This window comes from Acomys russatus, chromosome 6 (genome assembly GCF_903995435.1).
Source record: "Acomys russatus chromosome 6, mAcoRus1.1, whole genome shotgun sequence".
In the NCBI taxonomy this organism is placed as follows: Eukaryota; Metazoa; Chordata; class Mammalia; order Rodentia; family Muridae; genus Acomys; species Acomys russatus.
Window position 1 is genome coordinate 18,300,089 of NC_067142.1, and position 15,486 is coordinate 18,315,574.

Sequence of the window (15,486 nt, forward strand, 5' to 3'; positions counted from 1 at the left end):
AGTAGATTCTGGTTGTTTTTAACTTACAGGAAATGTACTTCTTTCTTGCGCAATGCATGGCTTGGCAGTGTTGCCCTTAGGACTCCATCTCATCATCAGTGGGCACCCTGTTACTTCATTTCTCACTGTGAAGAACTAACAATGCTTCTTGTTTCTGTACAGCCGAGGGCTGTTGGAGTGTTGAGAACATCAGCTAGCTCAGGACTTTCTGTAAGTGAATTAGCTTACAGCATCCTGTCTTTTCTTGAATACAGTGTTAATTACATTTGCTGTGATGAAATATCATAACCAGGGAACTTGAGGAAAGAAGAATTAATTTGGGCTTATGGTTCCAGAGGAATCCTGGCAGGGAGGCTTAGCGGCAGCCAGGGCCAGGTGACAGGCATGGTCACAGGACGCTGAGAGCTTCAAAATAGAAGCATAAATCAGAGCAAACAAACTAGGATGAGACCATAAACACTCAAAGCCCCCTACACCTCTCCCCTGCCGCTCCCCCAATGATGTACATCCTTCAACAAGGACATACCTCCTAAACCCCCCAAAACAGTGCTACCACCTGGGAACAAAATGGTCAAATATCAGTACCTATGTGGGACATTCTCATTCAGACTACTAAATTCCACTCGCTGGCCCCCAATAGGCTTATAAGCATATAATGATACAAAATTTTATTTAGTCCCACTTCAAAAGTTCCCAGACTCGAAAACCCCACAGTCTCTCCTGAGGCTCTAGGCAATCTCCTAACTGTAACTCCCTGTAACCAAAAGGCAATTTACAGTTTTCCAATATATAATGGCACAGAAGAGACATTACCACTCCAGCAGCAGAGATGGGGCAGAGTCAGGAGATGCTGGACCCAAAGAAGACTGAAACCCAGTGGAGCAAGCGCTGAACCCTCTAGCTCCATGTGCAATGTCTGGGGCTTTCATCCCAGCACTTGGGAGGCAGAGGCAGACAGATCACTGAGTTCAAGGCCAGCCTAGTCTACAAAGTGAGTCCAGGACAGTCAAGGCTACATAGAGAAACCCTGTCTCGAAACCAAAAAAAAAAAAAAGGTTCAGATGGCTCTGCACCACTGGCTTTGCTGCCTGGGCTGCCTGTCTCTTCCTTAGGCTGCTCCTACTTTCTGTGAACAGCAGGTGTCTCATGCTGACATCTCCAGCATCTTTGGGTCTCCACTGTTAACAGACTTCACTTTCACAGCTTTACAAAATGGCATCTCCTAGCCTCTTGCCCTCTCCCGGGGACTCCCCACCATGTGTTGTCTGTCCTCAATGGTTCTCTGAAACCGAAGGAAGAATCTACGGCCCTCTCCATCTTGCATCCTTCATCCCTCTAAAGGCAGGACTGCATGGACAGCCCTCTCAACCTCAGCACAGCAGTGCAATTCACTTGCTTTTTAGAAGCCGAAAATTCCTTGGGCTCTCTTTGACAGCTTAGAAGCTCAGCTAGGTGGGCTCTTGCCTGATGATCCCTTTCCCTTTGTCCCGGTGCAGAGTAGGCCTCTCCTTACCTGCTGGTCTCCCGAGCCGCCTACAGCCCCTCTGTTAGCTAGCGCTCATCTTGACTACACAACATGGAGCCTCTTAGTGCTCTTTTCTCTGCACGCTGTAGTTTCTATTTCTCTCTGCCCAACTTGTCCATTTTCCTTGTAGACTATTTCAGTAACAACCATGCTACAGGTTCAGTGTTATCCTGCCTTGAAATTTCCTCCACCAAAGAAATTAATCTATTACTTTTAAATTTAGCCTCAGGCAGGTTTGTAGGTCCAGGGCAGCCAGATTCGTTGCCAAAACATCACAGGAAAGGTCTCTAACGCAGTCCTAACGCTGTTACCCTCCGCTGCTGCCCTCCGCAGGCCACAGCGCTCTCAGCACCACTGTCTCCTGCATTCCTGCTAGGCTGGCTCTTCTGAGACCATGAATCACTTGCAGCCCAAATCTCCAAAGTATTCCACACAAGAGCGTGGCCGGGCTCTTCACAGCCCAGTCTCTGGTACCAGCTTCTGTGTTAGGGTTCTTCTGACGCTAAGATGAAATGCCATGACCAAGGGAAAGTCTAGAAAAAAGGTTATTTGAGTTTACAGTTCAGAAGGTAAGAGTCCCTTGTGCCAGGGAGGCATAGCAGCAGGGGGCCTGGGGGAGGGGCAGAAAGAAGAAGCAAGGGTCCTGCAGAGAGCATACTGGAAGGTAGGCAAGGCTTTTACATCAAAGCCCACACCCAGTGACATACTTCCTCCAGCAAGGCCACACCTCCTACGAGTGTCACCATCTACGGAACAAGTATTGATATATCAGCACCTGTAGGAGACAGTCGAACTTAAACTGCTCCAAATGCTTTCCGTTGTTTTGTTTTTTTATTTAAATTTATTTTTAAAAATTTATTCACTTGCTGGATGGAGAGCTGGCTCAGAGATTAAGAGCACTGTCTGTTCTTCCAAAGGTCCTGAGTTCAACTCCCAGAAACCACATGGTGGTTCACAAACATTTACAATGCGATCTGGTGCCCTCTTCTGGGGTGCAGGCACACTTGGCAAGCAGAACACTGTATACATAATAAATAAATAAATAATTTTTAAAAAATTTATTCACTTTACATCCCAATCTTTGACCCCTCCCTCAACTCCTCCCTCATCTCCTCCTGGTCCCACCCTCCCTCCCTGTTCCCACCTATGCCCCTCCCCTAGTCCTCAGAGAGTGGGAGCCCTCCTCCCCTACCAGCTGACCCCAGCCTATCAAGTCTCATTAGGACACCTGCATCCTCTTCCTCTGTGGCCTGGTAAGGCACCCCACTGGGGAAAAGTGATCAAAGTGAAGGCAACAGAGTCCATGGCAGGTACAGCCCCTGCTCCCTTTACTAGGGGACCCCTGTGGAGACTGAGCTGCCTATCAGCTACATCTGAGCAGGGGGCCTAGGTCCTCTCCACGCATGGTTCTTGTTTAGGGCATCCATCTCTGCAGGCCCGCCCTGAGCCCAGATTTGTTGGCTCTGTTGGTCTTCTTGTGGAGCTCCTGTCCCCTCTCCAAGTGCTTTCTTAAAACAAGCAATGTTTAGGCTAAAGGTGGTTTGTTTGTTTTAAACTGTCCTTACTGATTGTCCCACCATGCTTTTCTTTCATTCTTGTCTACCCACCCTGTGCTCTTTTTTTTTTTTTTTTTTTTAACTTTTTCAGTAAGAAGAGGTGTGGGTGTTTTTTTCTGAGGATCCTCTCTGTGCAGCACCCTTTTCATGCATCTAAAGAACACTTGTTGACAAACGCAGGACACTAGAGGCTTGGCTTTTTCCTTTTTTCTGTCTTAAGAGCACTTCTGCTTCATGCTTTACTATTATTAGAGTCTCAAAGGTTGGCAGTTGGCATTGCTTTTCCATAGGGAACAGGTACTGTTCTTAGATGTTCATCCAGGAGGTGCCTCATCTCTTTACGATCTGCTCTAATAAAAGAATCCACTATCCCAGCAAGCTCCTGGGTTGGACCACGTGGGAGTCGGAGCCCCAGGACCCGGCGAGGGCAGATCTTACTAGGTTGGACCACGTGGGAATCGGAACCCCAGGGCAAAATGAACGCAGGTCTTACTTAGAATCCCAAGCTGGTGGGTTTGAAGTGAGGCCTTGTTTGTTTCTCTAAACTGGATTCTGGTGTGCATAGCCTGGCCCTGTGAAGAGGTTTGCTTTACTCCTCAGAAGTCTCTCTGTAATTCTAGCTTATTTCCATGTGCCTGTTCCTCTAGGGTTTGTACATTTGAGACCAGTTACAACCAAACTACCTTTTGTAAATCTTCAAGCTAAAAAAGTTACTTTTTCCACCTTCATTATCTTGTGCATTCAGTCACCAATGTCACTCCTGAGTTTTTACATTCTTGTGGTCTTGTTTTCACTGGTTCCTCGGTGCTGGTGTAATATGTCTGGGGCCAGCTTGACATGGAAGGTGGCCAGTAGCAGTGCCCTGACAAGAGCTGTCCCCTTTTTGTTCCAACTAACCAAAATCCCCAGATACAATGAATCTTACTTTAAGTTATTAATTCATCTAGGCCTGTGTCTTGGTTTTATGTACATGCCTCTGTTTTTCAAAAAAGTACACTTTTTTAAATGACAGCATGCTGGACTATGACACCGAGAACCTGAACTCTGAAGAAATCTACAGCTCTTTGCGTGGAGTTACAGAAGCCATTGAAAAGTTCAGCTTCCGCAGCCAGGAGGATCTAAATGAGCCAATTAAGCGAGATGGCAAGAAGGATTGTGACATCGTGAGTATTTGGGGCCAGTGGACAACTATCTGCCAGTTTAGTAGCAGCAACTTGAGCCTTTCCCACAGTGAGCTCCCTGATGACAGTGTTTTCTGCTCTGGTGCTAAAATAATTGTATTTTTAGAGGCCTACGATGGACATTTCAGAAAAGTGCTTCTCTACTCTGTCCCTTTGTCTTTACATGTTTTCATTCCTGTGATGTGTTAAACTAGTCTGGGGCTGGAGAGAAGCTTAGTAAAGTGCTTGTCACACAAGCGTGGGGGCCTGACTGCATCCCCAGAACCACAGCAAAAAAGCTTGGTGGTGGGCGTGGGGGTGGGGTGGTGGTGCACGCCTTTTAGTCCCAGCAATTGGGAGACAGAGGCCGACAGATCTCTGGGCTCGTGGCCAGCCTGGTCCACAGAATGAAAGCTTGGTATGTTGGAATGTGGCTGAGAGCCCAGCTCTAGAAAGGCAGACCCTAGAGCAGCAGTTTTCAGCTTAGAGATCAAACAACCCTTTTGGGGGACGGGGTGTCACAGACCATCCTGCATATCAAATATTTATATTTCAATTCACAATAGTAGCAAAATTACAGTTATGAAGTAGCAACGAAAATAATTTTACGGTCGGAAGTAAGTACAACACGAGGAACTGTATTAAAGGTCACAGCATTAGGAAGGTTGAGGACCAACTGCCCTAGAGGAAAAGAAGTTAACAAAGAGGCCAGAAGTCTCCTGGGCTTGTGAGTCAGGCTCATGTGACCTGGTCTGAGAAAGAGAAGAAAATGAGCAGCAAGCGTGCTGTAACCTGTTCAGAACATAGTAGACTTAACTATGGATGTGGATGCATGGCAGGGCCCATGGTTCAACTAAGCAAACTTAGAAACCAGTGGTTTTAGGAGTTTAGGTCAATGACTAAGGCCAGGGTAGAGGCTTGAGAGGCATTGAAAGAGTGAGTGTTGCCATCCCCCCACCTCCCACTCCCACCAAGTTGTTTTGGTCATGATGCTTTCTCACGTCAACAGAAATCCAAAAATAAGACAGGGTGGAAAAGGTTTATTTCATTTTACAATGTAAGTCAATCATTGAGGAAAGTCAGGACTAGAAACTGGAAGCAAAAACTGGAGTAGAGACCACAGAGGAACACTGTTTACTAGATTCTTCCCGAAGCTTTCTTTTTATGTTGTTTGTTAGTTTTGTCTCCCCCCTCCCCGTACCCCCCGCCCGGCCCCCGAAACAGGGTTGTGAAAGCCCTGGCTGTCCCAGAACTCACTCTGTAGACCAAGCTGGCCTCGAATTTAGAGATCTACCTGTCTCTGCCTCCTGAGTGCTGGGATCAAAGGCATGAGTCGCCACCACCCAGCCCCATGACTTTCTTACACAGCCCAGGACTGTCTGTCACAGGGTGGCACCCTTGATCAATCATTAATCAAGGAAATGCCCTACAGACTTGCCCACAGGCCAGTCTGACGGAGGCAGATCCCCAGCCGAGCTACAGACTTGCCCATAGGCCAGTCTGACGGAGGCAGTTCCCCAGCCGAGCTTCCCACTTCCCATGCGGTGCCCGTTGGTATCAGGGGGACAAACACTAACCAGTGCAGACACATTTCAGCTAAGCTGAGGTGGAAGTCAGAGCCAGCCTATGTGTTCTTAAACTGCACAAGTAGGCCTAGCTTGCCAAGACTGCAGAGATATAAAGCAGAGCTGATGGGCGATGGCTCACACAAGAAATGACAGTGTGGAAAATGTTAGGGTCGAGCAATTACAGAAGTGCAGGCACCAGGTATCCAGGTTCTTACTTTCTGCAGGCATTATAACATTGACTGTAAGAGACTGTAATACAGAGGTGAATGCAGGTGCTCTGAGATTAATGGGACTGTCTGGCAGTCACTGAGACTGTATTTAACAAGAGGGATGGTCAGCTTTGCTAGTAACTTATTCAAAGTAAAGAACTCAGCAAAAGAAAAGAACAGTATTATTTCATGTTCTTAACTGCTGAGCCATCTCTCCAGCCTCCGTATGAGTTTCTCAGCACACTTCATCAGTGACATTCCACTGTAGCCCTCCTACCTTCTACTCAATACTCTGCTGTTAAGGCACAGTCTACACCTTGCTGGTCTGATTTTGTGAGGGTGCAGGATATTTATTCTCTGTAGCTTAAATATAGTGTAGCCGGGCGGTGGTGGCGCACGCCTTTAATCCCAGCACTTGGGAGGCAGAGGCAGGTGGATCGCTGTGAGTTCGAGGCCAGCCTGGTCTACATAAGCCAGTCTAGGACAGCCAAGGCTACACAGGGAAACCCTGTCTCAAAAAACAAACAAACAAACAAACAAATTAAATATAGTGTAAATTCTTATTTCTATGTGTCAATGACAGATGCATTCTAGATCTTTCATGAAGTATGTGCACAGAGATGTGCAGTATTAAATGTATTCACTATGTTGCGTAACTGTCCCCACCAAGCTGCAAGTGTGGGTATCTATAGACCAGCATTTACAGTAGCATTAGTCATGGTAGCCAAGGCGAACCCAAGCCCAGTGTGGGTCAGCAGGAACATGGGTAAAGATGTGACAGGCAGCCTTTGAAAGGGAAGAAATCTGTACTGTGCTATGACCTAAGCGAACTCTAAATAGTGCCAAGTGAAATAAGCCACTTGCAAAAGGGCAACTCTTTTCTTGTTTCCTTTATATGAGATACCTAGCGTAGACAAGTTTGTAGAGAACGCAGTCCAGGTCCGTGGGGCAGGGCAGCTGTTACTTAGTGGGTGTGGGGTTTTCTGCATGGATAATGAGAAAGTTTGGGGTGTGCATGGTATTGATGGCTGCACAACGTAGTGAATGTATTTATTGTCTGACCCGTATGTTTATGGATGGTGGAGGTGATAGGTTATGTTTATTTACTATAACTTTTAAACCCATATAAACATAGAATAAGAGTTAGATCTTGTTACCAGCACAAATACAATTTTGTGGGATCACCAAGTACAATCTGGATTCCTGGAAGTCATGTCCAGGTGAGTAAATAGGCTGCCTGTGGCCAGCTTTTAGCCCAGGCTTGTCCTCAGTACTGTCATGTAGGGGCTGAGCAGGCTACGGCACTGAGGTTAAGGCCTGACGAGATGTCTTCGTTACTGTCTCCTGCTATGATGGAACACCATAAGCAGAAGCAGCTTGGGAAGGAAAAGGTTTCTTTCTGCTTATGTGGAACAGTCCATTTCATTCCTGAGGGGAGTCAGGTCAGGAGCTGATGCTCAGCCTGCTTTCTTACATCACCCAGGGCCACCAGCCCAAGGGTGGCATCACCTACAGTGGCCTGGGCCCTCTTATATTAACCACAGGCCAATCTGCTAGGGGCATTTTCTCAGTTGAGCTTCTCCCTCTTCCCAAATGACTCTAGGTTATATGGAATTGGCATAACGCTATTATGCCGGGTATGGTGGTGCACGCCTTTAATCCCAGCACTCGGGAGGCAGAGGCAGGTGGATCTCTGTAAGTTCGAGACCAGCCTGGTCTACAAAGCGAGTCCAGGACAGCCAAGGTTACACAGAGAAACCTTGTCTCGGAAAAAAACAACTTTCACAAACATGCCAGAGACCATTCAAAGACAACTGTTAAGACAGACGTAGGAGGAAGAACAAAGTTCAGTACTAGGCATCCAGAGAATGGAAGAGTGTGGTGTGGGAGATGCTCTCCGTGGCTCAGGTTAGAGGGAGATTGGAGATAATCTGGCTCACCCTTATGATTACCTCAAAATATCTACAGGCCAAGGGGCTGATTTGTAGCTGTTCAGAGTACTTCAGGCTCTGAGCTCTCTCCATGGAGGAATTATCAAGTTCCCTTTGAGAAGCCCCTCCTGATGGCATTGGAGCAGAGGCCACAGGATTCTGAAGCAGGCTTCTCAAGGATGGACAGTGACACATGTACCCCTCCCTTTCCAAGGAGCTCTTCAGATAACTCTGGAGTCCAGTGAGTCACCAAGTAACAAAGGAAAACAGGCTCAGGAGATAAGCAGACGCAGGAATGTTCTGTTTAGAGAGAAACTCCAGTAGCATGGAGCTCTTTGGGCGCTCGTGCATGCGTGCGCTGTCTCTCTCACACACACACACATTTTAAGTAAAATTAAATAGCTGTTCTTTGGTCATCAGCTAGCTTACAAATAGAAATCTGTGGCCCCCTCTAAGAAATTTCTAAACATCAAAGAAAAGATGTGGGCCAGGAGTGGTAGTCCATACCTTTAATCCCAGCACATGAGGGACTGTGTGGATCTCTTGAGTTCAAGGCCAGCCTGGTCTACAAAGTGAGTTCCAGGATAGCCAGGACTACACAGTGAGACCCTGTGAAAGGAAGAGGTGGGGGCGGCGGGGAGGAAGGAAGGAAGAATGGAACATGAAAAAATGAACAGCTGTATTGGAATGTTCTAGAGTGACTATGTGCTGTGTTCCAGGTGTCCCGAGACGGGGGAGCAGCCTCTCCTGCCACCGAGGGCCGTGGAGGTGGCGAGGTGGAAGGAGGCAGGACAGCTTTGGACAACAAGACCTCCCTGCTCAACACGCAGCCTCCACGTGCCTTTCCAGGGCAAAGAGCACGGGAGTACAACCCATATCCCTACTCGGACACCATCAACACCTATGACAAGACGGCTCTGAAGGAGGCAGTGTTTGACGATGACATGGAGCAGCTCCGAGATGGTCTGTCTGCTTGTCCATCCCTTCCCTGCACCTACACACTTCCTCTATCGTCCCACACCTGTGTGCCCTCTCAGACACAAAGAGAAACATAGACTCTGTCCTGGTCCAGCATCTACCCAGTTCTGATTATGTGGGAAGGCCCCTGTGAGCAGAAGCCTGTGTGGGCTTGGCCTCGGCAAGCCTACACAGTCTGCCCATCGTGGCTCTGCTGCTGGGACTTCTTGAGTGGAGTGGTTGACCAGGACATGCAACAGGGCACAGGAATCTTATGCTTGCTCTCTGTGAAGATCTCAATCCGCACTGTCCCAGCTCTCTTAGCCATGAAGGTGAGGTCCTGTGCACAGGGCTTCCCTCTTCCTTAGTCAGTGTGGCACCCAGGGTCTTGCCACACTGTAGCAGAGGTGGGAGGCAGAGATCTGAGCACTTACCTCTGAGATTAGAGACAGTTGTTCTTACTTTACGGTCAGCAAATAGATTCAGAAAGATACTTGCCCAAAATAGAGTTTGAGTGGAGAATTATGTAAATTAGAATTCTAAATAATTAACACCTGCTGGAATACTTTCTGTAATTATGAAATACTTGGGTTGTCATCCTGCCAGGAGGAAGGCAAGGCTCACTTCTTGGCACGGTTGCTCCAGCCCATTGGGTTATAGAAAAGTGCGCTTTGGAGCGGGCTGCTGTGAGAGGCAGGCTTGAGGCATGAAGGGAATAAAGGGCTTGATATTGTAGAGTTCTGAGGTAGCAGACAGTTCTTCAGGTGTCCAGAACAGAAGGGGCATCAGGGGTCAAAAACCAGTCCTGGCACTGTTTTCCCTGGATTTGTTAAGTGCTAGGCCCCGGGCTGTAAGCCTGGGGTGGCCAGTGTTCTCTGTGACCTGTGTTTTCTGGAGGAAGTGGAAGATTTCTTCCTTTGCTTATAGATTTGCTTCACCACTTACTTCTCTGTTATTGATCTTCAGGCAGAGACTAGAGTGTCAGTTATGTTTGCCCACCACCTGTGTGCTGAAGGCTCATGGAGAAAGGACAAGCTCTCAGGGTTTTGAACTGCTGAATGTGCGTGCCCCCTGATCTCAGAAGCTAAGGAAATATGCAAATATGCCTGAAGAGAGTAAGAGTGGGGATTTGTCTCCACAGTTGGTTCCCCGTGCTCCCTCCTTAAGGTTGAGTTTTCAGTTGAGGGCTCTTAAGTGAGAAAGAGGTGCCCTTGAGCCGCTTGATGCAGTCCCAACCCCTGCTGGTAACAGTGGAGGTGAGCAAGCCTTCCAGTCTTTGAATAGTCTAGGCTCTTTGATGGATATGGGTTACTGTGTTGGTTCCCAAGCTCTGCACAGCTAAGAATGGAGCATATTAGACAATGTAATAGTGAGAGGGCCTTGGGAATGTGTGCCCTGGACATGGACAGATGTGAGAAGGGGAGGGCCTTGGGAATGTGTGCCCAGGATATGGACAGATGTGAGAAGGGGAGGGCCTTGGGAATGTGTGTCCTGGACATGGACAGATGTGAAAAGGGGAGGGCCTTGGGAATGTGTGCCCTGGACATGGACAGATGTGAGAAGGGGAGGGCCTTGGGAATGTGTGCCCTGGACATGGACAGATGTGAGAAGGGGAGGGCCTTGGGAATGTGTGTCCTGGACATGGACAGATGTGAAAAGGGGAGGGCCTTGGGAATGTGTGCCCTGGACATGGACAGATGTGAGAAGGGGAGGGCCTTGGGAATGTGTGTCCTGGACATGGACAGATGTGAAAAGGGGAGGGCCTTGGGAGAATGTGTGTACTGGAATGGTTTGTCTCCAGGCAAGAGGCTATCCAGTAGTTCAAGACAGTGGTAGTAAAAGAGAGTTTGGTTTAAAAAAAAAAAAAATGGGTCTCAAGCACATGAATATATATTTTTTAATCTGTGTAAAAAATGGAAAGGGAAAAAATGGTAAGGAAGGGAAGACTCACAGGACACTGGTGTTGTGCAGCTGGCCTGGCACTCTGTTCTCACAGCACAGTAAGTAAGAATGTCAGAGGTGCACAAGGGGAGGCTGGCAGCCCAGCAGGGCAGAGTAGGAGAGGACATGGCAGGAACCCTATGGCCAGCATCTGAGGTGCCATGTGTGTCTCCCCAGTGCCCATTGACCACTCGGACCTGGTGGCTGACCTGCTGAAAGAGCTGTCTAACCACAACGAGCGTGTGGAGGAGAGGAAGGGAGCACTGCTGGAGCTGCTCAAGATCACCAGGGAGGACAGCCTGGGCGTGTGGGAGGAGCACTTCAAGACCATCCTGCTGCTGCTGCTGGAGACGCTTGGAGACAAAGACGTAGGCATTTACACAGTCCCTTCCACACAGTGGCGTTATGGTGCCTTTCCTGAGCAGGGGTGACCAGCTTTCCTTTGTGGGTCATGTGCTTGGCCTACACTGTTTCAAGTACTCATCTGGGTCCCACAGAGTTCCTGAGCACTCAGTAGCCTGTGACAGCCACGTCAGCTCTCATGCAGGGCCCAGTCTCCCTGTAGCTGATGTCAGGCCCCAGTCTCCCTGTAGCTGATGTCCACCCAACCAGTGAACCACACACCTTCCTGCACCTAGAAAGCAGAATACAGAATTTTCCCTAAACCCTATTAGTGTAGGAGGTGGCCTCCCATAAGCATCTTCCCATGAGTTTCATTTTTATTTCATGTGAAATAAAGAAATTGAAAAGTTTGTTTTAAATTTTTCCACTAATTTATTCATTTGTGTGTGGACATACGTGGACACACACCACAGCACCTGTGTGGAGGGGGCAGTTTGCAAGACTCTCCTCCTTCATGTGAGTTTTTGGGATTAGACTCAGGTCACTGAGTTTCGTGGCAAACACCTTTCCCACTAAACCACCTTGCCTGCCCAGAGTGTATATTTTTAAGGACCTCACTAAGTGCCTGCCGCATTTTAGGAAATTTCATCCAGTTCACCCTGTGCCTGTGTCTGTTGCCCTAATATAAACAGGGTAAATGACAGGTTCCCAAGATGTGTTAATAGTTATAACAAAGCCTTTATGCTGGGACATTAGAATGTGACAGACAAGACTTTGAAGCATGCCTGGGATGTGGTTATACCTTATTCTTTTTATTTTGTTTTTTCCAGACAGGGTTTCTCTGTGTAACAGAGCCCTGACCATCCTGGACAGCTTTGTAGACCAGGCTGTCCTCGAAATCACAGAGATCCGCCTGTCTCTGGGATTAAAGGCGTGTGCCACTTATACCTGATTCTTAGTTGCTAACATTGGTGGGGGTGAGTGCAGATGAGGGAGATGACCCATTAAGACTCCTGCCTTCAAGCTGGGCGTGGTGGTGCACGCCTTTAATCCCAGCCTTTGGGAGCCAGAGGCTGTGAGTACGAGGCCAGCCGGGTCTACAGAGTAAGTCCAGGACAGCCAAGGCTAACACAGAGAGACCCTATCTCGGGGAAGAGAAGAAGACTCCCGCCTTCTACTTGTGGAGCAGGCCACTGATACAGAATTAAGGGAACAGCTAGGATGACACTTGCTAAGTAATGGTCCATCTTTCCTGTCTTTGTATTGTTCATCAGAAGCAGCCAGAGCACAGGAATGGGACGAGTTCCAAGAAGCTAGCACAGTGAGAGGTCATAGGTCAGACCCAGGGTCACAGTGGTGGTGACTGATGGCAGCAGCAAGTGGAGAAGGAGAGAGCAGTACAAGCTGCCCTGGAGTTGTTTTCTGGCTCCCAGGATTAAAGGGATAAGTAAAGGCAGGTAATGGTAGGGAAAGGTCCACAATAACTCTTCTTCAACGCACTGTCAGTGGAGGCAGCTACACTTGGCTGCACTCTGGGGGTTGCAGGATGATGTCATGCGGAGGGCAGGTGCTTTCTGTGTGAGTTTGCACAGCGCACAGTTGAGTGACAAGGAATCAGGATGTGCTTCTTGGCTCTGTTTGCAGTAAACTCCGCTCTCTTTTCTTGAGATTAGGCGTCTATTTGGAATGGCTTTCCTCCAGACACATGACTGGGGCCTTAACAGCTTGAGGCCTGTTGCATGGGTGACCTCCTCACCCAGAAGGTCAGGAACAGACACAGGTCTCCAGCTGACCTCAGAGAGTTCACAGCCTGGTAGGCCATGTTTACACTCTCATCCCTGTGCGTGCTTCACACAAGGGTGAGTCTAGAAAGGCCAGGGAGCGGACCGTGAGCTAGGTGCCATCTCCATGTGATCGTTCTAGAAGCCTTTGCCAGCCTCTCCTGGTCCTAGGTCCTGAAGATGTCACCCTGTGTCGCATCTTGGAGTTGACTATCCAGCCCATGTAGAGTAGTTTTGAGATCCATGTTGATGGGCCTATAAGAGGCCAGACCACTGCAGCAGGGCTTAGCCTGTGGACATGGACAAGGGCCATGCACTGTTCAGTGACGTTTCCTTTCCTCTCACACCTAGCATTCCATTCGAGCCCTGGCACTGAGAGTTTTACGGGAGATTCTGAGAAACCAGCCAGCAAGATTCAAAAACTACGCCGAACTGACGATCATGAAGACCCTGGAGGCCCACAAAGACTCCCACAAAGAGGTAAGCTAGCCCTGTGGCCATGTGCCAGCAGGACTGCGTGGAAGATGGCAGGACGCAAAATACATGCTCAAGCTTATGAGGCCTTCCCCGCTAGTGTGGCCTGGGGTGACATCAGTGCTGAGGAACTACATGTCTGAAGTGCTCATAGATTGCCTTTGTGGCTCCCAGGTCCTGGCACCTCAACAGTCACTGGCCAGTTGCTGCTGACCTATTGAGCCCCTGCGGCTTCCTACTCCATAGAGAGGCTAGAGGCCTGTAGAGTGTAAGGAGCTGTCCTCAAAAAGTGAGTCCAGGGCTGGCAACATGGCCTACATAATAAAGTGCCTGCTGTGCAAGCATGAGGGCTTAATTGATCTCCAGAACCCACATTAAAAACACAGTAACCCAGAGCAAAGGAGACCCTATCTTAAAGGATGGACGGGAGGGAGGGAAGGATGGCGGGGGGAAGGGGGGGGGTGGGGGTGAGGGGAGGATGGACAGCTCCAGAGGACTGACACAGAGATTGACCTCTGACCTGCATGCACACACATGCACAAACGAGTCCAGTAACAACCTCCCCCAACAGGTACTATGGAAACCAGAATAGTGGATTTAGAACTGCAGCAAACTCAAGATGGCAAGTGGGTATGACCTCACTGAGCCATGACCGCTTGTCCAGTGCACCCCCTTGGTTCTGCCTGACTGTTGTAAGCGTCTTGTGGATGAGGGCTTATGAGTAGGGCACTTCCAATGTTTGCTAAGGGAATGAGACCTCAGGCTAGCTTTCCTCCCAGCCGTGGTTTGGCTGTTTGTGCATTTAACTGCCTTGACCTCCTCAAAATGTCATCTGAAAGAAGGGTGTCTCTGTCTCTCCCTGCTGGGCCCTTTACAGTGCACAGCACACAGACTCTAGGAATATTTCCAACAAGTGACTATCTCTAAAAGCTGGCCTGGTGGGACTCATGTTTGGACAGAAGGTTTTCCACTACAGCAGCTCACTTGAACATGTGAGGCTAACTGTGGTCTACTTCATTGTTCCCAGATGGGGAAGGAAGGGCCCAGAAAGCCTGCCCAGGAGTTCAGAGCAGAACAAGTATGGACCAGGCCTTGGGTCTCTTCTGAGGGACAAGCTATCTTGCACCATGTTTGTTTTTAAATAGCTTGTCCTTAGTGAGAGTCAGTGATGGAAAACTGAAGTGAAATTGGTGGTGTTTTATATCTAGGGTTCAGGTGTGTCCCAACAGCAGTTTGGACTCCAGAGTCCAAATGCTGTAAATGCAATCCAACACAAAATCATAAACGTACTTAAAACGCTAGCTGTGTGTGTGTGTGTGTGTGTGATTTTTTAAAATAATGCATCGTATGTGTGCACATGTTTATGGTTGAATGCTTATTCTCCAGCTGTTTCTGCCGTTGTAAACTGGGCTTCCCAATGCTGAAAACCTTTACAGTGGACTCTTAAATCTAAGTTAAAATCTACTATTTTTTTCCCTTGAAAAAATGGTTTAGAAAGTATGTGGTTCTCTTCAATTGCCCAGAAAAACAGTGGGGATAAAAAATCTCCTGCTTCAGACAAGTTTCTCAGTATTCTGTCAGCGTGGGACTCTTGTGACCGGAAGGTGCCTTACTAGCATCACAGTGACCTGAGGGTGCCAAGGGACATCATGTTCTGAGGTGCTGTGTTGGCAAGCTCTCTCTGCTTTGCATGTCTGGGCTCACCTTGACTCTATGCCCTAGTTGTTCCTCATGCAACCTCTGGCTGTCACATGGCTAGGAGCACCTCAGGCATCTGTATATTTAGGTTTGGGATTGGGTTTTCATTTTTCTTGAAAACTCTTCAAGTATTTCTCTTAGTGTGTGTGTACACATTTATGTGTGCGTATGTGTGCACGTGGAGGCAAGAAGTCAGCCTTGGGTGTTCCTCAAGTACTGCTCCCCTTTATTTTGAGACAGAATCTCTCAGTGGCCTGGATTTATTTATTCATTATTTTTATTTATTTACTTATTTTTGAGACAGGGTTTCTCTGTGTAAACTTGGCTGTTCTGGACTCACTTTG

At 48.3% G+C, this 15,486-nt stretch overlaps 1 protein-coding gene across 19 annotated transcripts in view; it reads left to right on the plus strand.

The window, feature by feature from the left end:
- The window catches only part of Clasp1 (cytoplasmic linker associated protein 1), a 219,367-nt gene that overhangs the window by 184,658 nt on the left and 19,223 nt on the right, over nt 1-15,486 (plus strand). For all 19 annotated transcript variants that reach the window (XM_051147231.1, XM_051147234.1, XM_051147236.1 and 16 more), the window contains 4 exons: nt 4,094-4,244; nt 8,669-8,912; nt 11,025-11,215; nt 13,322-13,450. In XM_051147231.1, coding sequence (XP_051003188.1) covers nt 4,094-4,244; nt 8,669-8,912; nt 11,025-11,215; nt 13,322-13,450 — 715 coding nt within the window. The remainder of the gene's footprint in view (nt 1-4,093; nt 4,245-8,668; nt 8,913-11,024; nt 11,216-13,321; nt 13,451-15,486) is intronic.